The following is a 27,936-nucleotide window of genomic DNA, read 5'->3' as shown; positions in this document are numbered from 1 at the left end:
TGTTTATTTTTTTTTAATTATGTGCGATTCAAAGTTGGACAAATAAAAAGGCCAAATTGAATTTTCGACATCATGTAACTGACACAATGTTCATAGACAAAGATAGCAGGAATATGATTTTATCTTAAGTCAACAATTGGAGGGGCAATGCCAAAAAATGTGGATTTGTTTGACTTCGTAATTTGTACAAGATACATTGTATTTATTTAAGAAATTATAATTAAATCTCTTTGCGTGAGTTTTAATTTTCGTTCGAACTATTTAGAATGTGTTCATAATGGTTGGCAACATGTTTTTTAAAATTCAATATAATATCTACATTTCAATTGACAAAAATTCAAAAATTAATAAGGATATGAATGCTTTGATAACTATTATTTTTTCGAATAATGCTGGTTTATCGAGTGAAAGTGTGCCGTAAATTTCGTCGAATTTTATCAAATTCGTACATTTTCCATGGATTTTATTACGGATGTTAGGAAAATTCGAATAATAACATTTCTCCATACATTTAATTTGTTTTCTTAATTTGATTCCACTGAAACAAAAACAATTTGTGCCAAAATGAAGCGATGAGCACGCACCTATGTCAGCCTCAAGCCCTTCATGTGCACATACATTTCATTAATTAGTGTCATTAAAATTTTGAATGTACAGGGGAGTAATTCGGAATTTAAAAAAAAAATGATTTGAAGAAATTCCACCACATCGCCGTTGATTGTTCACCATCACCGAGTGATGTATGCAATGCTGCCGAAACAGAAAAACTATAAAAACTATTTTAGAAAAACTATAAAATATAAGTGAAGAATGTCTCGTATCTGAACTAAATGGTAACAACTCGACTGTTAAGCATTAATTTGATAAGTACATCGAATATTCGTAACATATTGGAATGCATTGAATGGATATTTGAAACCGTTCGCCATGTATTTTTGCACATTTGTTGTGAACCTGAACTGAATCGGAGTGTTTTTTTATTCTCTTTATTCTATTTTTTCTATACCTTCTATTCTGTCTTGCCGTTTCTTCGTATTGTTGTATATATTTCTCGCACATAATTTCAATTAGTAATAAATTTGCAATTGGTATATGTTCCGCAGGACGTTTGATGTGAGAACCGGTATATGGAATTGATCAGAAAACAAGAACGTATTCTACGCACGGGAAATGCAACAGAATCCGGCCGAATCTCGTTGTGAATAAAAAGAAATTGAGAGAGAGAAAGAGAGACCGAGAGAGGGAGCGAGAAAATAAGAAAAAAAGTGCCAATAATATAAAAAGCATGGATTCGGGCAATTCATTTCCAGTTGCTGAAGATGATCACAAGCGATTTTGAAATCTCGAATAATTTTATTAAGAATGTGCGCTAAATGTTCGATTTAGCAATTTATTTTCTACTTCTTATCGGACATTTATATAAAATTTATTCGCGTTCCACTAATCGATTTGTGGATTTATATACTACAACAACAGTGCTCAGCAGTGTGCATGCCATACACAATGACCGAGGGGAGTGAATGAATCGTTCATATTCGGTTTAAATGGTTGAATGAGTGCGAGAGACAGAGATGAATGAGAAATTGAAGATAATTGTTTGTCGAGAGAATAACGAACGAACAAGAAACGAATCGAACACTATTCAATGGAATGAAATCTCTCTTGCGCGCTCGCACGCCAAAACGCGATGATTTCTTGAATATGATTCAAGACCGAATGAAGCAAAAAATAAATTAAAAGCTTGAAAAGTTAAAATCATCCGAACTGAAAAAGAAGAAGAGAGAAAAAAAAAACAAATGCACAAAGATAAAACCATAACTTAGCTCACTGACTGAAATAATTTTTGATCACGATCAATTCAATCTGGTATCGCTACATTCTCAAAAGGTGTTTTGATGTAATAAAATCGATTGGTTGATGTGGTTACCGCAAATATAAAGCCATGAGAAAATCAATATAACATTCGAAACGGCTGATTTTTGTTGGCTTTGCCAGTTTACGTGAAACGCGTTCAGCTTTTTGGTAATTTTTAAATCGTACTTTATTTATTTGATATCATTGAACATTCCCGAAGCCAGAATCCAGCGCGCATACAGACAATGTACTGCTATCATCGTTGAGTATGAGTGCGTATATCTCTCGCCCTATGTGTGTGTGTGTGTATTGGCACCCGAAGATTTCCGTTTTACGCCACACTCCGTTCGAGACATTGTACATTGTATATGGCTTTGATGGTAAGGCGATATACTTACTGCTTAACACATTGACCACCTAATGGTTATATCTTTTTCTTAATCATATATGGCCGGTGGGCGCATTAACACCTCATTCTTTTCCGTCTCTTTGATCCGTTTCAGCGCGTTACCAATTTTACAAGAGAATCACGGGCATTGTGGCCACTGTATTTTTTTTTCTCTCGCTTCATTCTTACCATTCATTCATTTGGCATGTTTTGCAGAATCTCAGGCACGTATTTATGACAAAATAAATTAATTTCTTCATTTCATTGGATTTTGAATGTGAACGCTTGTTCGCTTCTTCATACATAGTGTAGTGCGCCAATAAGTATTTCGGTTTCGGTTTGAATGAACCGATGTCTTTTGTGTGAGGTGTTTCTGCAGTACAGAGATAGAGAATAACACACACACACAAGAAAAGAAGTAAACCAAAAAGTCAAAAATGAACTTACTTAAAACATCATTTTTCTCTCGGAATAGCAGCTTCATTCCAGGTGGCGGCAATTAGTAATGAGAAAATCAAAGGCATTGACCTTTTCTTTTTCTCTTGTACCATACCTAAAACGAGACCTGATTAATTGACTTTTTATTTGTCTAAGTAACGTGTTAATTATATCACGCACCTCAAATTCGACGAACCACAAATGGCCAAACTATTGAACCTCGGGATTTTCTCGTCTAATACACGGAAATGCGTGCTACACACTAGATGGTTTCCATTACAATAGACAAATGGACCATATATGTACATATAATAATCTATCGTGTGTGTGTGTGTGCGTGTATTTGAAGAATTGACTTGTCTTTTCATCTCTCAATAAATACCGAAATATTTGTTTAAAATGTAAATCATTTGAATTTGTATTGAATTTCATAACCATTTTCATATTTATTTATTCAGTAAAATGTTGTGGACAATGACGGTCGATGTGCGTTGCGATGTGATGTGAATTGAATGTGACACATCTACATTAAGTAATTAAACGATTTTAGTCTTTTGTTCGCATTGTACGCATATTAGATAATCAAAAGACACAATAATAACAAAGGATTACCGCGAACGACGCAAAATAACATCCACGTTCAAATACAAATAAATCGTTTCGAATGGACTGCCTGATTTTCTTCGTATACGAACATAGATCTGAATATCAAATGAGTCCGTATTCATTGCATTTATCACAGATTCACAAGTCTCATTCTTCACAAGCTCTTTTCATAGAGAAATAAATAGCAATAATTGATTCTGAGAGTGCGATACGGAGAAGAAGAAGAAGAAGAACAAAATCTATTAAATCTAGAATAAATGTAAACCTACTTAGTAAATAAAAGGTGATTTGTCGCCCGGTATTTATGTGCGCGACAAAAGAAACACTGAAAAAAGCCACGAGACAAAAAAAACACACACATACACACACACATCGAGTGAGAAATAATAGGAACAGTTTGAATGGGAAAAGCAAAATGATTTTACCACTTTGTCACAACTGTTTTGTTGCTTTTAGTCGCACGGACGTTTTTAATAGTCCCATATGGAAACACGCGCTTCTTTAGTAGATGTTTTAATAAATCTGAAATAAAAAGCGGCTGCAATGTCTTCCATTGAACAAGAGAAAATATGATGAAAAATAAAAAAAATAAAGAGAAAAACAAAATAAAGAGGGAATCAAAGTCATTTGCTCGTTAAATGCAATACGATGCGGTCAATGGAACATCAGACGATGTACCAAGTAATTGGTCGATCATCACCACTTTTGCTCTTTCCATATGCTGTTTCAGCTTTGTCGTGTAACTCTGTTTTTTATTTTAAGTTTATATCCATCCTCTCGACTCAATTCACTTGCGCACCGTTCTGATGGATGATCTTCATACCACATTTATTATAATATCTAATTCCAGTGACAAGTGGATATCACGTTAACAACAGAAGCAATATTGTTGTTATTGTGATTTAAAAAAAAATATGGAAAATAATTCCAAGGTGCATTGACATTTATGACAGTGATGCTGGAATGCAATTCAAAAATACTTGGTGCGATTTTAAAAAAATTCTAGGAAACATGAATTTTAAATGAATTGAACAATTGACGACACTTTTACATGGACTCCACACCGTGATGCTTACAATGAGAAATTGATAATAAGAAATTTCATTCAATATGTTGACAAATTTCGGACGATTTTTCAATATTTGTTAAGAAAAATGGTCATGAGTGACTTAATTTGAGCATCTTAAGTTGGTATTTCCTAGGGCCTGCACATCGGATATATTATGCATGTGTGATTGTTATTGCTAGCACAATATTTTTCTTTCGTATATGCGTTTTTCTTCTTATTATTTTCTTTGCCGTTCTTTGCTAAGCGAATAAGTTTTCGTGAAGCAAAATGCACACAAACATAAAATGCGAACGGAAATTCACATTAAAACGAAACAAGAATTAAAAGTCATATTGTAAAAAGAAGAAGAAAAAAAGTCGTGAAAAAAAATATTGAAGAAGAAGAATTAACTGAACAGAGATCATTTCTACAGATTTTAGGCCTTTCCGTCAGCTGTCTAACTTAATCGGCCGATACTTTTTTTTTCGTCATTTCGTCAACATTTCACACGCTTCAGCTTGAAAATCGATCGAAAATGCATTGCATTCATTTTATTATTTTAAGACCAATGGCAATATTTACTCATGTGCTCATTCATTTGGCGTAATTAATGAAAAAAACAAGAACTGACACATCCTTCCATTAACATTTAAATTGAACCATTTTCTCTTTCTCTCTCTCACATTCTCGCTCTGTACATTATAAAATTGATTTTTTGCATTTGATATTGTGCTGTTTTTCATTTTTAAACATTGAAAATTTTGCGTTGAATTTTCGCCGATTACATCGCCACATGCGAATGCAAAAAAAAAAAACAACAACATGAAGGTCATCAAAGGAACTAATTCAAAGTTACGCTTTAGGAAAACAATAGAAAAATTAAATGCAATTAAATGATGAAATAAGCAAATGCCTTACATATTAAAATTGTTTAATATTTTAATAACACATTGCGCTATGTACAGCACCTATATCCAATACATCGTCGATATAAACGATATGTATACGAATTTATTGTGCGGTATTGTACCGTTTGCTTTGTTTCTTCGTTCGTCTTCAAATTATTGCTATTACATTTAATGTTATTAGTTATACCTACAATAAGCGAATTATTGCAATAAAAACAACAACAACCGCGCACATCAATAATAATAATAATATGAAAATCGAGTGTCGAGTGAGCAACAATGAATGAGCAAAATAACAAAAATAAAACAAAACAATCAACGGCAACAACAAAAACACATAAATTGCGACAAAGCTCCACCTCTTTTAGAGGCGTCACCTTCTATAAAAGCAACCTTATCATTTTTATCCCCGTTTATAATATCGTTTTATGATTTTATTTACTTTGTATATAAAATTGGAATGTATAAAAGCGCTTGGAACGCGTTTCAATTCTTCGTGTACAATTCGTGTAGTCGCACGCAGTCGATTCAACTACACGTGCAATGGGCAATGATGAGTTGAACATATACAAAAAGCAAACATATGTATTGTATGTATATATGTGAAACGAATGAGAGAAATAAAATTTACGCGTTTGTTCACTAGCCAAACTAAGTTGTGAACCAAATCGCAACAAACTGAAAACAATAATAATCATCATAATAATAAATGTTCGAACAAGCGCACATCGTCAATGTGAAAACATAACAACGATGACGCCGACACCGACACTGACAACATCGACACCGTCTTCGCCCGTCGATCGTCTAATTGCAAGACCATCGAGATAGTGTAGCCGTTTCGAAGCCGAAAACCGATTTCATTACAACCAAAGCAACAAACTTTCAATCAATACGTAATCGCAATTAATTTGATCCAAAGTGCTTTGGCTCGGCATTTTTCGCAATGATTTTTGCTTGTGTATTGAGTGCCATGTTTCGATGTTTGTTTCACACTCTCTGATGCTCTCCGAATGCTATTTGCATTAAAAATCAACACATCCAGGCTAGCACCAAATATGTATGTATATAAACGCATACACATACCGAGATAATCGCACTGTACTGGCATGCATACGAAATAGATTGAAACGTTCGAAATGAAAATAGTCACAGTTTTAGGTAGTATTTGATGTTCGAACAAATACAGAAAGAGATGGTTAAACTGTGCAAGTGTATGATTGGTGTTTGCATTGTACGTGCGTGGCTGATTGTTTGTGTATGCGTGCGAACTGTGATACACAGCAAGCAGCATTCGTCCGAACAAATACTTATGAACGAAGTTTGACGAACATCAAAAATTGTTTATTTCGGCTACTACCGAAAAGGGTCTGTACGAACGTGTTACAGACACTAGCACCAACAGCACACCGATCATAAAAGAGGATATGCTCACATTGAGGCGCATGTACAAGCGAATCACTTGGCTGGATGTGTGTGCGTGTTTATGTATTTGTATGTGCACGAGCCGATTGAGAAAGAGAGAGAAAGACGAAACAACAACAAAAAAACCAAGCAATCACAATTCTTTGGTTTGGAAAAGATTCTTCACGCAAACCGACACCATTCGCAGTCCGAACGTGCTGTAGCGATATCCATTCAGCGTTTTAGTGTTGTTTTAATTTGTGCGGCATTTTTTTTCTTCTCTTGATTCAATACGAATAAATATTATTTCAATAGTAAAAGTGTGCATTGAGTGAATCGATTATAAAATACTAAGAAAAAAAAGAAAGTAAAGCGATTTAATAAACTAAATGAACTGATCTAAAGAAAATTGAAAACAAAAAAAAATAGAGTATCTTATTCAGTGCAAAGTTTCCGTAACAAAACACTAATAAAGCGATTATCATTCGAAATCATAATCGACGTTTATCGAAGAAAATAAAAAAAAAATACAGAAACAACGAAGGCAGTAACGGTACAATGAACATTTCATAGGTGACATGACGAATCGCATCACAGCAATTAAACTCAAGTTATTACGGTGAATTTCAAAATATTTTACATCACTGCAAAAGACATATGTAAATGGATTTTCTAACGAGTTAGCGCTAAAGACACACATTCAATAATAATAAAAAAAAAAACACAGAGAGAGAGCCAGACTTGTATTTGTATTGAACTGAATGACTAAACGATTCTGGTGTGAACTATATGATCTTTGTATTCAAAGAAACTAAAAAGTGTCAAAACACGAACATTTGTCGTTCACAGTTTGTTATCATTATACATTTTTGAATAAAAGTTCACTTATACATACACAGAGAAGGGGAAAAAAACAAACTCAAAACAAAAGTAAAGTGCAAAATAATTATAAAATTCATTTTTCGATAAAGAAATTTCGAACGACATATGAAAGAGTGAACATAATCTTAAAAAAAGGGAGACAATTTTGTGATTGATATTGCTTAAAAAAACGAAGATATCGAGCGAGATAGAGCAATTGAGAAAGAGATATAAGATACGCGTAGATATGAAAAGTGTCCAAAAAATCGAGCGGCAACTACAATAGCTAATCATTTGCAAGGTAACTGTTATATCTCATCATTTGATGAAACACAGTCAATCAATTGCAGACAATAGCTGTGTTCATTTTCTATTTAATAGGCTACAATCATTTCATTATTGCAAGCAAAAAAAAAAGACGCAAAGAAAAAAAAAACTATTCCATGCACGTCATATTTTTTTATAAGAATCTTTTCTTTTTCATTGTCGTCCGAGCACTTATTCGATTTTAATGCGATGCAGCGATAAATGAACCGTTACTTTGATCACAAAATTGTTGCCTATTTTTTTTTGTCATAAATTTAGGTCGCTGAGTTTTGAGCGTCGATTCAAAAACGTCTAAATATCAAAATTTTTCATTCTTTCAGATCATTTCAAAACGAAACTCTCACAAAAAAAAATTTTTTTTTTGTTTAAACATAAATTGTTGAAAAATCGAATTTGAAAAAGCAATCGCATAAATCGAACAGTGATCAACATTGAAATCACAAAGAAAATAAAAAATATAAAAAAACAGGTGTGATTCAAACGAATTGAAGAAAAATCGAAACAACAAACTGACTGAAAAGTTAATATATTTGTTTTTGTTTTTGTATATACACTCTGGTGTTTGTCATTGTTTGTAATTGTTCATTGCATTTTTCGATTGAATTGCTATATCACTGATATACCTCCATCGCGGTCAAATTCTTGATACATTTTTCTAACGAGAAGTAATCAATAGTCGCCAAAATTCGCGTAAAAAATCGTGAACCAATTCCGATCTTCAGTGAAATGGACGAAAGGCGAATCGACAGAGATTCCGATTTAGGCGACGATTCACCAATGGTAAGTTTTACCCCAATTCCATCCACACAACTCTCAACTTAATGCCAAATTTATTTAAACATTCAATCATTCGAATTCAATAAAGTCGAAACGCGAATAAATGAAATTTATTAAAAAGAGAAAGAAAAACAAGTAGTCAGTAACAGGAAAGATAGAAAAAAAAAAACAAACAAGAAAATGAAATCGTCTGATCGGGATCGTAGCGCTAATTAAAGTTTCCTAGAAAATAAAAGCATTTAATTTTCATAAATTGATTGAACGTTTAGTAAGTACACTTACAGCGAATAAGTGAATTTAAATGCGCTCGACAGCATCGATATCAACATCGAATGATTGATTTATATACACAATGCCATTTATGTAGGTCTTCAAGTGATCTAGAAAACGTCATCGTCCGTGCCACAGTGCATGATGTACCTGTATTTAGACGCATGTACACCATAGCACATTGGATGAATAGCTGTCATGACACAAAACATCGCGTCATGATTCAAGAAAAACCTCAAGCATTGCTGCGAAGACTGTTGATTAACCCGTATAATGTGCGTTATACACAACGCACAATCAATTTTATTCCGTTTATTTACTATTTGAATCACATTTTTCAAGAGAAAATATAAAAATAGTCAAAGTCGATAAGTCAATTTACGGGAAAAAAAAACAAAACAAAATAAAATCTATTTCATTTTTCATCTCAAGTATGTCATTCAGTCAATTTTCTCGCTTATTTCTCATACTGGTTAACTACAAAATCAACTCATTTAACACTTTTGAGAATGCTTAATTTTCTGCTGAATCAGAGAAAAATTGAGCGTTCTTGCGACAAACGACCTACCACTAATCCGATATTTATAATGTGAATTCCATTTCAATCATGATGTGAAAACCCTTATGACATCAATTGACATATGTCCACCAGCGCATGATGATCACACCATTACACAGTCTCACATTGTATGCCAAACGAGAAAACCAACACGTTTTTATCCCGACCAATGTTTCTAATCAATTGAAAATGTTTAGAAACAATTTCCATGTTGCGATAATATCAGAGATCATCATTGACTTTCAAATTTTACTATTTTACCATTTCGCATAATATTCACCACAATCGAATTTTTGTCTATATTTTATATTTGCTTCTGTGTGCAACGTACTGTATTGTATAGCCCTTTTAACAATTTATTTCATACATCGAAACGCAAAGCCCAATCGAGTCGGTCTAAAACAAAACCGATTATCTGATGCGTATTCATTGTTCAATTATAGCTTGTGGTTTGATATGGTGTTTGTTGTTGTTGTTTTTGTTTTTGCATTTTCAATCGTACCAATCGAATGCGGGTGTTTTTAGTTGCTGGTTAACATTTCGTTATAGTTTACATACATTTTGTCACACCGTTCAATTCAAATTTAGAGAAATGAAAGAGGAAGGGAGATAGAGAAGAGTTTCTATTTTTCTATTTATCAAGCAACAAGCAATTGCGGCGTTTCAATTTCAATTTGGTTATTGATCATCGGAATAACGAACATCAAATGAAAAAAAAAAATAATAATAAAAATTTAGGGGACGAGACATATTCTAAATGGATATATCGACGATATTATTAGCATTGTCATTACACATTTGACACTTTAAATTGGGCATGACGATGTTTGAATATCATTCGATTTGTGAAACTGATATGTTCACGTTTCGATTAAGTTATTTTCATTTGAAGCATTTTGTGAGCAAAAATGCCAGCCAAAACGGTATCACACAACTGATAAACTGATCGTATTGTTATTTGACCCATTGATAAATCAATCATTTTTGATTGGCATTGTTTGGGAAAGGGCAGTTTATTTTACAGACGATGGATAATTTTATTCTCACAGTTGAATATCCAAAGATCAGAGATGTCCAAGATCACAGCCATCTCTCTCTTTTACGCAGATACCGTTCGATGGTTTTTATGATGGAAAAAAATGTGAACATATTACAATGAGAACCTTCACACGATACGGTCGCATTGAATAGATAACAACCAGATGCGTTTGAAAATAGTTTGAACGAAACATTTGATGTATTTGTTAAGCAAATGCCAATTGTATGCATGTCTAAATGTGGCAATCACAAAAAATATTTAATAATTTGAACAAATAGCATTGCACCTGAAATTGTCGATTTCATCCAAAGATGCATCGATACTTTCGATTAATTTTCCAAATTACTCATGAAATCGTCTAAACTGCGATGCATCCCGCAAACCAAACGGTATGCACATTGTTTGACCAGACAGTCAAATCTCTCGAAAGCGTTTGCTCAGTTAGCTAGTGGTCATTCGTACGCAATCGCAACACGTTATTACACGATTATTATTGAACGATAGATTTCTCGGTTGTTGTTTCCTTCTCTCTCTCTCTCTTCCTTGCGTTTACTCGAATGGTGCGCGTGAGTGAAACACCATTGGCCGCCCAAACAATTTAAATCAAGTGTGAACAAATCTCGTAGACATTTACAAACTTTGATTACATTTTACTAAAGTACACATCGTCGTCACACATGATTTCTCTTCAAAAAAAAACCATTCACATTCGCAGTTCAATCTTCTTTTCGATATTTAGCGAATTTTTTTTTTCTTCCTTCGCCGCATGCTTGTTAATCTTCTGTGTATGCAAAATGCCAGTGCAAACAGCGGCTCTTCAGTCTTATTTTACACTTATGGCAGCATCGAATAGATGCACTGTGTTTAGACATTTTCACGATAAATCGACTCTCTCATATTTAATTTCATAACAATCGGAGTAGACAATTGACTTTTATACTTTTGCGGTATCGTTTACTTCATGTTATTATGATGGACCGGTCAAACAATGAATTTTTTTGTTGTTGTAATCGTATCGAAACGTATGCTAACATCGATCTACATTAAAGAGGTGATAATTCAATTGAATTTCAGTTTCAATTTTCATGGTATTAACTTGATGTGGATTACAATGAATTGGTTAATCCGAAAAAATGGCATTCGTTGGAACATTTAATGGAAATTCAAATCGAATTTCCCACATCAATAAAGTATATCGCATATCTGTGAAACGCATTTCGATTGGAAACAAAAACAGATGCATCTAGCTCTCTCTCTCTCTTTCTTGCGTGAAGCCATTGTTCGTTGCATGTTTTTGGGCGATTCATACTGGCAAAATGCATTCGCACAATACGTTAATAGCAATAAAATTGCATTCATATGATCGAGATACCATGGCATTTCTGGCATAACCCACATGAAGACGCGCGCGTTCAAAATGAAAGATCATAATTGCTATTTATTTATAGTGTTTACTACTTTATTAAGTGTTTTGTAAGAGAAAACTTAGCAGATTGTGTGTATGTGATGTGTTTGGTTGGTTTTTGTTTTTAATTCTCTCTTTCTCGATTTCACTATTATTTGGAAAATGCTTTTGATCATATAGACGATAGCATGCATGCATTATGGATTTTCAACTGAAATTATGTATGCAAAGTGGTTTTGGATTGTGGTGTTGGCACACGATAAACTTGACGCGCACCCGCGCGTCTAATCACACACACACACAAATATATTTACACAAAAACGAAAGAGAGACCACCAAACAGCAAAATTTCAATTTTATTTGCACGAAAACAACTGCTATTATTTGCAATTGCCATAATGGCATGCATCGAGATGTCAGTCATTTTTATGTCGAAGTTCTTGGGCATGAGGGTTCTGTTTGGCCATACTGCTTATGAATATTGCTATTGTTGTTGTTTTTCGGTACCTGAAATCAATTTTACTTCATTATTATAACAATGTATCGTTGCGAAAATGTTAGTTTTTAACGCATGCTGTAAATAAATAAATGACAATGAAAAAACGTGCAATTAAGTTAACTTTTAGTTGTTTATATTGTCATTTTTGTGTGTTTGTGTGTGTCTTTGTGAGAGCGACAGTGGAAGATAGAAAGATAGAGAGTAAGATGAAGAAGAGAAAATTTTTTTTTGTTCTCTCTCTCCCAACTAAGAATGAATCTTTCTAATTCCTCTTATGGTTCATTTGGGTGTTGGAAAAGGAATTTGTTCGGTATCAGCTGAAGTAATGAAATATTTGCAGTCCTCGTTACTAACACATATAATATTATTATTCATGTGAAAAAGTGTAAAGCAGAAAAAAAAAGGTAATTTTATTGCTGCTCACAATTAGTCGAACGATTGTTACTTCGGATCAGGAATGAATTGTCTTCGAATTGTACTTTAGCATGTCCTTTTCGTATTTGTTTTCAAATATATTTATTGTTTTTTTATACTTTCTATTAGTCAAATGTTGTTGCCAAAAAAAAAAGAAGAGAAAAGACCTTTTATATTGATTACGGTTCGACGAAAAAATAAATTCCTCTCTCTCTATCTCCCAATTTCGGGGAAAAACAAATGCATAATTCGTAAATCGAATAGAAAAGGCAATATAACAAAAGCGATATTGAATATGAAGTTTATGAAGATATGGTAATCGCTAGAAATGTGCATAGAATAGATAAGATGCCTTGGGCCAGGTATAGCAATATTTAAAAATGCCGAATATATATCGAACTGAAATGTTTTTGTCGGAAATAAGAGGGCACTTTTGATTTTTGTACTTTCATTGAACATTTCATTTGCCAACATTTCAACTTCTTGGTATTTTTTTCATTAATTTTTATGGCCACAATTTTATGGGATGCATTTCGATGCAGTCAATACTCTCACTTCTACCACTAGTCAAGATTGGGAAATTTCAATTTCTTCATAGATGCCAAATAATTGTTCACATTAGTGTAAATGGTGTGGTCAATTGACTTCACATTGGTCGATTCATTACCATCTAAAAAACCATCTTCCAAAAACAAGTTGGAAAATCACACACATTTCGAAATAAAGTGAGGATGCGCTGACCTTTAACAACTTCTATTCGCTCGAAATTGATGTAAAAAAAAAGAATCACAACTAAATGGAATGTTACAAATGTAACTTCTATTTCTTTGGTAATACCTTAAATTCAAGATTGAAATGCCAGAAAATAATAGCACGTGTGCGAATAATTTTTGTTGTTGTTGTTGTATGAGCTGCTTCCAGTCATGTATGAACATTATAGCAATTTGTTTTCGCACAAAGAAGGGTCCGAAATTTGCCAAACAAAAACGTACAAAAGAACCGAAAAACAGAGAAAAAAACCCAAAAGAGAATATAAAAAAAAGACGCAAAGATTTCTATTTTGACACTGAGCACGCGTTAAAAGTCATAGTGATGAAAATTTATCGGTATAGTTCCTGCAGAGAATTCTGAAATTCTTTTACTTTCATCGTGTCGATTCTGTCCTTCATTCATACCAAGTACCTTTTCCATTCCATTCATATTTCGAATCTTCACAACGAATGTCACGATCGCAATGAAATCAGTTGTATGTGTATGAAAATGAACAGTGAAAGAAGGCAGAATACTTGCTTTCTGTTCCAATCACAGACCGATGCCGAGCGTCGATTTTTCTACAAAGATCTTAATCACAAGTTATATACGAATGAACAAAAGCAATAAAATTGATACTAGTCACAGCATACATAGTGGTTTATGTAGCCAATCGAGTGTGTCCAAACCAGTATTCAATGTAACCAATTGTAAAAGTTGACTCAATCCCAAGGGACAGCTTCAATTTAATTGATTGACTTGATTGATATAGCAAAAAAAAGCCGTATATTTTCCACTTGAATTGATCATGACAATCAATGGGTCAATATGATCGCCCTCATTATATGATTGAAGAAAAATAAAAACACCATTTTATAAATGAAATATTATTGGTTTTGTTTTTGTCCCGTTTTGTGTCATAATTTATTGTTTCTTTTTCCTGACTCAATTGCAACTTTTGCGACATGATACAAGTCTACGTAGTCGTTGTCGTCGCCGTCACACAATTCAATTCTATTCAATTTGCATGGCACATTCACCCGGTTAAATGCTTATTAAAATGGGCACTGTTGATTGGGCGGAGCATCTCCCGTCACCCGTGATTACTTCTTTCTTTCTTGCTTTTTTTTTTTTTATTTTTAATGCGTTTTGTTTCTTTTCCAAAGGTTTCGAGTTCACAATTTATTACTGTCAAAAAAGAGAGAAGTAGAAAGGGCGGCATGGAAAAAAAACCGCCATCAAAAATACGATCGTGGGCATTATCTCAAATAAATTTGGTAAATAGTGAACTCGTTCGCTTTTTTATTATAATAGTTGTTTCTTTTTTTTCCCCTTGAACAACAAAGTATGAAGATTGTGATGCTTTTTTCATCATTTAATGCTTTGGCAAAAGTGTGTTGTTGTTGTTGTGGTTAATTTTTGGACAACACACACGTTTGAATAACAAACAGTTTTCTTGTTCATTAAATGAACAACGTGTTATGTATGCCGATTGTTTGATTAGTGTTCATCAATTTAGAAAGGTGTGCTGCTATTTAAAGCACGAAATAAAAACCAAATTAGAAATACTGGACAAATAATTGAAATGGCACCGCGTATGTATTCATCCATTTGCTTCACAAAGAGAGTGAAAAGAAACAAAAATTGAACAAAACGGCTTGGGACGTGATTATCGACAAAGGAGAGGCTAAAAAAGCAGAAATTCAATTAAACATGCCGCGTCCGTTTGAATAGTTAGTTATTTGTGAACGGTGCCACTTGCCATTTGATTGGAGTTCGCTTCGTAAATATGAATTCAACATTAGCACAAATTGAATTCCAAAGAATCGCATAAGTAAGTAATCGCGATCAAATGGCGGTTTATGTGTTGTAACTTACGTATTATGTATTGAAAGGAAATTTATTTTCAATTATTGGAATTAAATTTTTTTTTTTGCGAAGCCATGATATGAAATAAAATTTATGTGTAAAAAAACACATCATGTCAATTGCATTTGCAAAGATGAATGCATATTTTAATGGCAACATCTTCAAAAAGCGTACATTCCTAGCTATTTAATTGTCATCAATTTGATTTTTATTGAGATAGACTCTAAATTGAGTACAATTTCTGCAAAAAAAAAGAGTTTTTTTCAATCACATTTTGCGCAATAAAAATAATGGCTTTGAAGTTTGATTTAAGTAAATTTTTAAAACATCGATTACATCATAAATTGATGTTAATCCTTAATTCTTATGTAGGAGTCAATCATTTAATACAAAGCGAATTTATATTTATTGTTAAATCACGAACAAAACCAATTTAGCTATGTATAACCGATAGAGATTGTTTCAACGAAAATGTAAATTGCATAGAAAATAAACGATTTCCATTGTGAATTTTCAATCGTTTGGCATTTAACGAATGTTTATGAATCATCATAAAGTCTATATGATTTTGCCTCATTGGTGTGTGGTTATTATTCGAACATATTTTACAAAAATTATTAAGATAAGCCTAATCGATTATCGATCGAAAATGTTTTTATCGAATATATTTTGTTTACCTCCTTTTTAAAATGTTTAATAATGAATCGAACTATCATGGGCGACCGAAAGGTGTTCAACCATTTGGCGAATATTTGAAGCATTTTGTTTTTTCCCTCCCAAATTCACAGTTAGTAAAATGTGTAAAATAAAATAAATGATAAATTTAGTATGAAATTCATGTGTCAGCAAATGACAAATAAATTAAAGCAAATAATGTAAGAATAATCTGTGGAGAAAACTGAAACGGAAACACTGTGCACAATGATGATGAAATGCCGCTTTGTATACCATTAATTCCATGAATTTGACAATAAAATAGGAAGTGGAAATGGCACGTTACCATAAAAGAAAAGCAACGGCATTCAATATGTTATTAGTATTCGCGAGCTATGCTGTTGTGTTGTATGGTGTTGTTTTTACGATTGTCACACAATTGGAGAAAGCCATAGCACATAGTTTTATTTTCTCTCTAATTACAGTACCTTTATCCCATGGAAAGATTAAAATGTAGCAGAAAGTTTTTCTCACGTATCACAAATACACACTTATATTCGAGTCGGCGAGAGAATATTGAACCAAAAAATAAGGTGTTACAATAATAATAATAATAAGTAAACAAATATTTGTTTATTTGGACGATGTTGCTTGCTCTTTTTTTTCACTCTGTCTCTTGTTCTCGAGCAAATTGAAAATGCTCACATAATTTCTTCAGTTTTGTTCCGTTCAAATTTTATCACAACGACCTATACGAAGTATTCCACATGAAAAGGAAAAGAAAAATTACGGCCATAATATTGTCATTCCGTTTTATATTCGCGTTATTATTTGTTACCGTCTTACGGAATAATTGTATCCCAATTATTTAATTGAGAGAACATGGATGTTGAATGGCATAAAAGTCATATGCCGTATCGTACTAATACGGAGTATAACTTGATATCTGGCATCGATTTGATGTTTTTTTGCCGCTTTGTTTTATCTTTAGTTTCATAAAAAAGGTAATAATGAAACGTATGCGTATCAATTCAATGGAATTAATTGCTATTTAAACCGTAAACACTTTGTCTTTTTGAAAATTACGTATAATTTTTTTTTTTGCTGAATTCCAAAGTTGAAATTGAACAAAAAGAGATGCATCCACTTCAAAATTTTGCAAACAAACATGAACAGCCGTGGAATCGTTTATCATTTCTATCAATTCATCATGATGAATGCCAATTTGAAATTCTAATTTATTAATAGCATTAGTGTCGTTTCTCAATAAAGAATGTGACAAAACTGAAAATCGAACTAAAAGAGGCGTGGCAAATGCGTTAAACTCATACAAAATGATAACAATGAGATGAATATATTGCTCATAATTAAACGAGCGAAAAATAAACGGTTTTGGAGAAAATTATATATTCTCGGTTTGTCCCAATAAATAAAGGCTAAGCAAGTAAATGAAAACACTATTTATCTTCTCTGTTCATCGCGATCTGTACATGTTTGATTGTTTGAAGTGTGGAATACAAATGAATATGATATTTGTTCATTTGGTTGGTTTTTTTCATCATCATCATCATTATTATTATTATTTTTGGTGTTGATCATGCCAACGCCATTCGAATCATTGCCCAATGTGTTCCATGGAAGAGTACCAGAAATATGTTATATATGGTATCGCAGAGAATCGTGAGGCATAATGAAGTATATAATGATGGCGATGGTTTCCAATGTTGAGAAGCTAATTAATGATCTTTTTCATTGACTTTAATTAAATAAATATGTCAATTCAGTTGTTCACTGAAAGAGTTTAAACAAAAACGAAATACAAAACTTAGACGATGACGTTATATATGCCTGAAAATGCACACACAATTTTTCTCTTTTGAATTTTGTTCCATTCATTTTGGTTTTTTTTTTCTTCTTCGATCGAAATTAAAGACAATGAAGAGAAATACCATTCGACAATTATTGTTGGAAAGCATTTCAATAAGACGAAATATCATACAAACATTGTTTATTTGTAGAATTATTTACATAATTCAAAAGCCAGAACAAATATGAATTTATCGAGTTTTTTGTTTATTCTTATGTGATTTCTCACTCATAGAAACCACACCGATCCCCATTAAATTCGAACCATCAACATTTTTATTCGTTTACGTTCATATTAGCCAAAAGACTTGAATAAATTGCCGAAAAAAAAATATTTTTTTTTTTTCATTTAATAAGACAATAAAACAAATATTTCCAACTTTGCAATGAATTTCGAAATACAACTCTAAGTAATTGGACAATAATGGTGTACGTACTGGGAATTTTCTAAAATTGTACATATTTGTTTTTAAACACAACAACAAAATATAATTCAATTTTTTTTTCTCGAATACATCGGAATCAATTTCAAAAGGTATGAGACATGAAGAACAAAAAACCTTATTATCACATCATTTCTCATGTTCAAATGAACAATTCTTAATAACAAACACACGTACACTTGTTAATTGAAATTTTTCCAAATAATTTATAAGCAACAACCATCGAATATAATACAAAATATTATCTGTAGTAAAAATTCGGTTATATATATAAGAAAAAAGAGATAACAAAACTGGCTACTTTTTAAAAGGATCAAAAACACTGCATTACTCACAAAAAAATAGTTGAGCTGAACGAATTGAAAAGCAAAAAAATCTTATCACAATGAAAGCGGCATATGACTATTAAATTGATAAAACTTTTCAATAATTGTTCATGTTCAATAAGACCATAAATGCAATAAAAAAGTAGTGATTTTAATCATTATGATTTTTTTTTTAGTTTAGCTTCCTTTTTGAAAAATTGAAAAGTTGCAACTATGTTTGATAAGGCACAGAAAAAAGATTAAGACATACAAAGTCAAAATCTTGCACATATACACATAACCGCATTACCGGGTATTCTTTAATACAGCCAACCAAAATAAAAACAATAAAGACAAAAACCATAAGACGATAATATCGGATCTAAACATCAAACAATTGGATACACACACATACATGCCCATTTTGGATGTGTTTGAAGTGATTTTCATTTCTGTCCACTATGTTTCCCCGAAAAATGGAATCAAAATAATGTAATGCCGATAATCCGAAGTGCACTTTCATGACATTTCTTTCGGAGCGATAATACTCACTTTTTTTTTGTCAATTCAATTTGAAATGTGTGTTCTTTTGAAGTGATTCTAATGAAAATTGAATTTTCGAAAATACCTACTTGGAGTGAGTGAGAGAGAGAGAAAAGCAGACAGATAAAAGTGATTTACGAACTTGCTGTTAATTGAAAATAAATCAATATAAGTATATATATTTATTTGGTCAAAAATAAAAACCGAAGAAATCTCACGCGGAAATTCCCGCCATTGTGTCAATTACTTTCACATTACGAAATCATAATCGAATATGGTATGTCCAATTGGTCAATTTTTGACAAGTGCCTTTTCAACGAAATCGAATTAAATCCATTAAATATAAAAAAAGATATGACAAAAACTAAAGTTTGACCGATGCAAACAAATGGCGTGAGGGAGATAAAGCATGTAACCATAGCAAAAGTGAGAAAGAGACACATTTTCTGTTTCAATAAATAAGAAAAGGTTAAAACATATAAATAAGAAAAAGTTGAAAAAAAAATAAAAATAAATATTGGTAAATTTAAGTAAATACAATCAATTCGAGTCGAAGAAAAAAAACCGCAGGCACTAAAAAGACGTGCGCACAATGCACACAGAAAGGTTCATCGAGCGCGGCCCAACACATTATTCAATGATATCTGCCATTTATATACAATATACAATTAAAAATACATTGAAACCATAACGGATGTGTACACTTATTGGTGTTGTTATTATGATTATGATTTTTCTGAGCTCATTTATTCATTTATTTACATATATGTGTCATTTTAAAATGAATAAATAAGCTAACAAAAAACTGCTCAGAAAAGAATGAATCGAACTAGAGAGGGAGAGGAAAAAAATGGAATTACCGCAAATCACAAGTGTGCTGTTCATGGGATTCGGATGCGATTCATGTCCAAAATATTCAACATATTTACATTTCTTGATGGTCACACAAATTCCCGAATCGTTCTCGAATTGAACTACAAATCATTTCACACAATAAATGAATGGATCGCGAATTTGTGACATTTATTGAAAGCTACTGTGACCCTCTTACACTCAATATTCATAATTTAATTGTTCATGATAAAGTGACAAAATTAAAACTCTGTACATTATCTCTCTGATATCTGTCATAAAATACAAAATACTTATAATAAAACGCAGATAAAAACGCTCATTTTATTAAAAATGCGTATGGTATGCTATTCTTTCAAATGTAAATCAAGTATACGATCAAAAAAAAAACATTTCAATAAATAAAATTACCAAATCTCATAGTTCGACACAAAAAAAACTATACAGCAAAGCACACGGTCCGAGTTAAATGTGTGACTATTATTTGATGTTTGTAAATAGATTTTTTCCATAAGCGGTATTGGTCACAATGCGTCAATTCCAAAAACTGCATTTTGTTTACTTATTTAATTTTTGACCTGATCATTTATTCTTTATTCAATCTATCCAACACTATTTCCATTACGATAAAAAACACTCAAATATTAATTTTTATTAAATACACATATATGTTGTGAGTGTTGATTTTTTTTTTGTTCAATCTCCTTCTTATGGATTTTGTTGGGTGTGCGCGAGCGGGTGCGTATATGCGTGCATGTGGAAAGAAAACAAAACAATAAAAGTGATGACGACGATGACCCAAAACAAGTAAAGAAATGAAGTGCAAAGCAGTATGCACGGTTAAATCATGCATAAAGACGACGTGCATTATAATGTGATGAATCAATGTGTGAAATAAAATGAATGAGGAGAAGGAAAAAAAAGTGTGTCTGGATTTATTCAAGTCTCGAGACAAAATAGTATACGAATCCCAATGTTGTACACCAAATGAGAGCCAGACCACCCCACAGATGCATTATTTGTCTTAATACATATATGTATATAAACATAGATATTGATATAAATATGTATGTATTAAATTTTTATATTTGATTTGGTAGAGAAAATCGCTTTCAGCATATTTACACATCAAATCTACCGGGAACACATTTCAGTATACACCAGACGTTCAAATTAAATCATTAAATAAGTGTACCGATGCACTAGGTGCAAAAAATGAGTTATTGGTGAATTTCGATAGAAATGCACATTGTATCCGGACTTGCATATGTCGTTAGCAAATACCACAGCCTACGCCTGTTATGTGCCACTTTGTATGCCGGCAAATGGCAAAAAAAAAGTACGCGCGCACACACACACATCGGCAATATTAACACTTGTGTAACGATGCATTTTGTTGTTTTCGGAACTTTCAATCGCAGAACTATCTTGTTACATACCATTTGTATTTGCCAGATTTTGCACTTTTTTTTTACACAACCGAACATCGTTCGCTTCTTTCATCGATAACTTGCTATCGAAACATCGACGACGTATCACGATATTTGGTGAATATACATGTATAAAAAATGACGAAAGAAACAATCTTATAAAAAAGAATTGAAAACCGTTACTTAAAAATCTATTTATGGCAAGGTGTTAATTGAATTAATTTGAGTAGTGTTTTGCTTGATTGCTGCGCATACATCTCATCAATGTGTGATTGTTTTCCTACATGTTTCTTCGATATTTTTTTTTTTTTTTTTTTTTTCAATTTTAAGAAACATTTATTGGTTTCGTATTGGATCCAAAGTCACTGTAAATTCAACATGGAATCGAATGAATTGGTTGGCCATTTTTACGCTTAATCAGCAATAATCTTGAAATGTAAAGAAAAACATAGAGTGCGGCACATTTCATATCTGTGTCTGCTCAAAGCGAACATGTGAATTGGATTTGAATTTGGGCGCAATATTTGTCATAGCAATTCAATTTTCTCACAAGATTTGATGAAGAGACTCTCAATGAAGCCTCAAATCAACCTAATAAATCTATGAATTTTAAATCGGCATGATTGTTCGTCAGTCAATAGTAGCATGTATGTGAATATAAAACCGGTAGCCATCCATCGTGCCTATATCAAATAATGCGTTGAAAGCCACTTTATTTTCACACTTCATCTCTTATGTTGTGTGTTTATTTATGAATTGGTATTCGATTGAGCATCTTTCAAACCATTCAATTTCAATAAAATAAAATGCAAGCGCGCGAGCGCGCATCGTGTATGTGTGCTGTCACTTCGATTTGAATTTCATTTTTGTCTCACGAATTCCAAGCGCGCGAGAGAAATTAAAAACAATGTACATCGCATATTTAAACATACATTTCATCATTGTTCAAACAAATAACAATTCAAAAAATTTGGCATTTTTTTTATTGCGAAATTGTAAATTACAAAATATATAGCGGAGATCATTTCATTTTGAATGTTTATTTCAATCCATTTGTTACCGAAACATATTACATTTTTGCATTTTTACTAAAATTTCCGAACTTTTTTTTGTGTGTGTTCTTCATTTTTTTTTTTTTTGTAGAGTAATTCACATGCAGATGAGCATTCAGACAGAGAAGAAGACGAGATGATGCGCGAAGAATGTGAATCAAGCGACGAAGGTGTTAATTTGAATGCACATACAAATGAAACTGAAACAGCATTAGACTTTGCAACCAGCCCAAAGCGTTCTCCATCGAATACAACAAACATAAGGTGAATACATTTTGTTCGAATTTTATTCAAATGAAACGGTTCCGTATCGAAGCATCGAATTTTTTTTATTCAATATTAATCATAATTTTATCACATATTTCTTATGTGACATTGTTTCACATCGACAGCAGTCATCATTCGGTGTTTGGGCCAAGCCACGCTCTAAGTATGTTGAGCAACTTCATGGGCGTACCAAACTTACAAAATCTGCAAAATTTGCCACATAGCGATGTATTGGAAAAATTGAAAATGCAAGTTGGTCTAATGGATCCCGAATTTGCAATGCAATCGCTGCGCAATCTAAATACACCGCCAAATTCGTCATTTACCATGCCACAAGGTACTGACGCCACGTCAACGACATCTGCAAACCAGCCACATAATTTATCCGCATTGCAAACATCACAGAAAAATTTCTCATTCACAACACCAAACGCACCAAATGCACCAAATACTAAAGATGGTAATTACAAAAATTTTTATTTCATTTTTCGACATTTTATTTAGCTAAAAATGTTGCAATCATACCGATTGAACGATTCAAATGATTGTGAATGAAATTGCGCAAAATATGCATTTTATTTGGCAATATTGTGATTAGGATATTGATTTAAACAGTTAATAGCCGTCGGCGGTAATTATTTAAATTGAGTTATCATTCGCATTTTGTTATGATTGACGAACGTGTTGTCGTCGAACAGTTTGAAAACGAAAATAGCATTAACACATTGTAAATGAATTGTTGTTGTTGTTGTTGTTGTTTTTAGCCTTGTTCAAAACAATTGATTAATTTCGATTTCATATTTTCTTATTTATTTTGTGTCATTGAATGTTGCTGGTGAATTTTTCATTAAGGCAATCTAGAATCAAACTCATCCACCTCGAGTGATGCATCCAACTCATCACAGCAGAATAACGGTTGGAGCTTTGAAGAGCAGTTCAAGCAAGTTCGACAGGTTAGTAATTTTCATTGTGTTTTTCATTTGTTCCATTTGCTATAAAAAAAAACAATCGTTTGGTATTCTCTTCTTGAAGCATGATTTGACGCTTTTTTATTCGAGACAACAACATATAGTGTATGTTATTGAAGAGATTCAACGGCATTTTATTAGTGAATTTAAAAATCATAGTAAAAAAAATAGTGGTTAAGTCAATTTTATCCAAAACATAAAATTTGAATGCATAATCGGTAGATATATTTTTTTGTAAAACATCCCAGGATAGATACAGATTAAATCAAGTGCCACACTAAAGAATCTACCTTCTGTCTAATGTGTCTAACGCTTGAAAAAACTCACACACACACACACACACACACATTCAAGAGACGAGCATGTGACTTACTGAATGAAAATGTTCGCCCTATGAATTTTACATGATAATATTTATATGTGTTGCGTTCTGTTGACGGAGTTGACTTTTCATTTCAAGGTTATCTAAAAATAGTCGAGCAAACGAATGAGACATTTCCACAATGTATTTTCTTCTTCTCATATTTCTTTCCATTCGATGATTCCATGTAGCAATGACATGATTTTTAAGGTCCAATCATGAATTTTCCTTATATTGGATTACGAAGCAATGTAAAACCGATGAAGACATGCAATCGCTCAACTATTCTATAAGTATATAATAAAATTAAATGTTGAAACGAAAGAGACGAAAAAATAATAATAATAAATGAAATCATTGAGCTAATCATTATGCACAAACAAAAATCGAATGAGTTGTGCATTTTTGTGCACAAAAACAGCATATTTCAATGTGTGATTATCGATTGTTGACTTTTAACTAGAGGTCAAACAATCATTTTAATTTCAATTCGAAATCGGTTTGATGTGATCTCTGATCGTTTCGTATTTTCTGATCGGTTCATATTCATTTAATTTGTCACACTCGGCACCATCAATGGCACATATAACATAAAGAAACCGAATCTCTCGGAATGTCTTCTTGTTATACAATGTCTCTTGTGACTTTTACCAGAGAAAACGAAAAATAAAAACATATGAAGACTCAAACATCGATTATTATGAATATTCGATGTATTCGATTTTGGCCATACCATATCGAACAATTCCATATAAAGGATGAAGGCCATGCACAACATTACATACGAAAACGATGCATCACATTGTGGAAATGTTTTTTTTTCTATGTTGGTTTCATCGAAATCGGCTTGGGTAGCAAAAACACAAGCTTATTTTAGGTATAAGAGAGCTCTCATTCATACATTCACAACGTGTGCATACGAAGAAAACAGCATATTCGAATGCAGTATTTGAAAATGAAGGAAATGAAGAGAAAAATGAAAACAGACAAAAACCGAAGAAGAGAAAAATAAAATTGGGATCGAAATTGAAATAAATAGAAGAAGAACCTTTGAAGAAAATGTGAAAAAAATATATGAAATGAAACAAAAAAATATGTATATCGTTTTATGGTCTTCGAAATTTGGAATCATACATAATATTGAGCTATGTGTAGTTTGAGAATTTTTCTCTGTCAATTTTCAATGTATTTTTGTCATATTTATTATTCACATTTCTCTTCGTTTGACCGGCATTTTTTTACATTTTCCCAAAACATTTTTTTTTTCATTCGATGAGAATCTCAACTTTTTGTTGTTAAATCGAACATTTAACACTGAAACAAAAAAAAAAAGTATTTACAATAAAAATATTTGATCCTCTGTATATTTGCTTGGGTTAATGATTCATTTTGTTTAACCCAAAATTCTTATCATGTTGTATCATTGTCCGTCTGATCATCGTTTCTGCGCTTTGGTCACAACGTCTGAAACAATTGCGATTAATTGGAGAGAGAGATATATATATATAAAAAATCAATTTGGAGAATTATTATGGATTTATCAATACGTTTCTTAGTATATGCTGACATGCTACATGTGCAATGCATTGTTTATAACTTATTTTTTTGTGTCTGTTCATTGTTTGGTAGTGCGAGAATATGTTAATTCTATGTTCAACATTATAAGGTTCGATTCAAATATATTCAAACAAACAAAAAAATATATATATATATTGTTAATGGTTAATCCCTTGTCATATCTCATGCTATCATGGCCATTTAGTCATAAATTCAATGCATACCGGTACACATTGCACATTCTGCACAATGGCATGTACACACAGCAAGAAGAAAATGAGCAAAGATGGGAAAAAAAGAACAAACAAACAAATAATTAAGACCTCATATGCATTTACCGAGAAAAAGAGAGAACTTTTCTATTGTTTCATTTTTTCGAGCATGCATAATAAAAACGAAGAAGCCGAAATATAAAAGATATTTCTTACCCGCTTGTATTTGTAGTCAACTTCTGCTTTTTTAGGTTGTCGATGTTGCTGTTATTATTGCCATTGAAATGTACAAATGAAAGCAACAATAACTATCTTCGATAAGGATAATCTAAATGCAGTTGTAGTAAATCGGTAAAATCTAAAAAAATTATATTGTTGTTGTGTTAAACTTCTAATGACTATGTACCTGAACGCAATAAATGAATGAGCATGAAAGAAGGTAAAAAGAAAGAAATTAATCTAGAAAATACATTCAAGCAGTTCGTTTGTGTAAAACACGATATAGCAAGTGTAAAATTGATATAGAAAAATGCCCAAATATGCTGCGAATATTGAAGCGAATACGTTCCTTAAAATCATTCAAACAATTAGAACATCATTTCCAATGGAAATTGGTATAACATTCCAGACGCATATGCTAATCGACATTAAGTAGAACAGAAAATTCCGCGTATCAGAATCACATTGAATGGGTTTGGTTTGCATAAAAATCATCCATGTTGTTCATAATAATAATTGCACAAAATGAATGAATGAATGAATGAACAACAGCACAAACAACAAAAATGCAATTTAATGTGCGAAGAAATGCCATGGAACTATCGAAGCGCGACTTGAGAACTTTGATTCTCATTTGTAAAATGTTCATAATTGAATTAGAAATTTGCACATATGCTCTACAAAATTAAATGTCAATGCAAGTATTGCCGTTTCCACTTTGGTTTCAACCACTTAAAGCACATTTTTTGTTTTGTTTTTATAAATTCAAAATAAATATGGCTGCCCGTATCATATCGAATGCAAACGGCAGCACATTCGAAATAAAAGGAGCCAGTCTCGAAGACGACAACGAGAAAAACGAGAAAATTTTAAAGAAAAAAACATGACGACAAAATGATTTCAGTATATATAATTCGACGAAATAGAAACATTTGATGAAATATGAATCCAGTTTGGGCTGGCATATATCGTTCGTCTTTTATCGACTTTGATTCAACTGTGTAGTGGTGGCCTTTACTTTTATGCACATACGGTTATAGTCTCAATGAATTCGAACATTAAAAACATCAAGGTTCATATGCACATATTGCCACAGATACAAACACAAAATTTTCGAGTATATTTTTCAAATTTTTTTTTTCTTCTTCGTCGAGTGAAAAGAAAATGAACAAAAAAACAAGTAGGAAGAAATATCAGCACGAAGTTCGATTCTTTTGATTTGAAAGAGATTTTCCTCTCGACTTTCATACGATCACATACAGAACATGTGTTTCATATTAAGTTTTATTTATTACAGCGAATATGTCACCCCCATGTACAGTAAATTTTTTGATTTTGGACTATCTACGCAAACAGTCAATGCAGAGATCGTATACGTGCATAGAAGAGACGGACGTAGATAAATAGATTAATGCAAGATTTTTAAAATCGAAATTATATGTTGTATTTATCTATGACCGTTTCAAAATGATGTGCACTGGGAAACGTTCACAGAGTTTGTCTCATTTTCGCTTCAAATGGTATTGGTATTGTAAATTGACTAAAATATGGTTTGCTGGAAAATGTGTGCCAGTGTGTATTGGTATGTTCATTTTAATATGCAATTAGATGCAAGCTGTCGGCATTCATTGCTCTTCTTTGGCCCGTTTACGACACAAATCCAAAGGAGATCAAATTTAAGTAAATTTACTGACGCCGATTATGGCTTTAGTTTTCATTTATTCATTTTCATTCATTTCCGTTGCTCAATCTATATAAGGATAACTCTCAATTCAATATAAATTAATTTTG

The 27,936-nt window shown here is 32.3% G+C and overlaps 1 protein-coding gene across 2 annotated transcripts in view; it reads left to right on the top strand.

The window, feature by feature from the left end:
* Positions 1 to 6,855: 6,855 nt before the first annotated feature.
* LOC116337518 (protein dead ringer) overlaps positions 6,856 to 27,936 on the top strand; it is a 48,308-nt gene continuing 27,227 nt past the window's right edge. For both annotated transcript variants that reach the window (XM_031762149.1, XM_031762148.1), the window contains exons 1-6: positions 6,856 to 7,808; positions 8,155 to 8,614; positions 14,714 to 14,824; positions 22,653 to 22,825; positions 22,954 to 23,288; positions 23,681 to 23,781. In XM_031762149.1, coding sequence (XP_031618009.1) covers positions 8,561 to 8,614; positions 14,714 to 14,824; positions 22,653 to 22,825; positions 22,954 to 23,288; positions 23,681 to 23,781 — 774 coding nt within the window. In that variant the 5' untranslated portion in view covers positions 6,856 to 7,808; positions 8,155 to 8,560. The remainder of the gene's footprint in view (positions 7,809 to 8,154; positions 8,615 to 14,713; positions 14,825 to 22,652; positions 22,826 to 22,953; positions 23,289 to 23,680; positions 23,782 to 27,936) is intronic.

This window comes from Contarinia nasturtii, unplaced genomic scaffold (genome assembly GCF_009176525.2).
Source record: "Contarinia nasturtii isolate CC-2019 unplaced genomic scaffold, AAFC_CNas_1.1 Cnas_scaffold_285, whole genome shotgun sequence".
Lineage (NCBI taxonomy): Eukaryota > Metazoa > Arthropoda > Insecta > Diptera > Cecidomyiidae > Contarinia > Contarinia nasturtii.
This window is presented reverse-complemented; position numbering and strand designations above follow the sequence as displayed.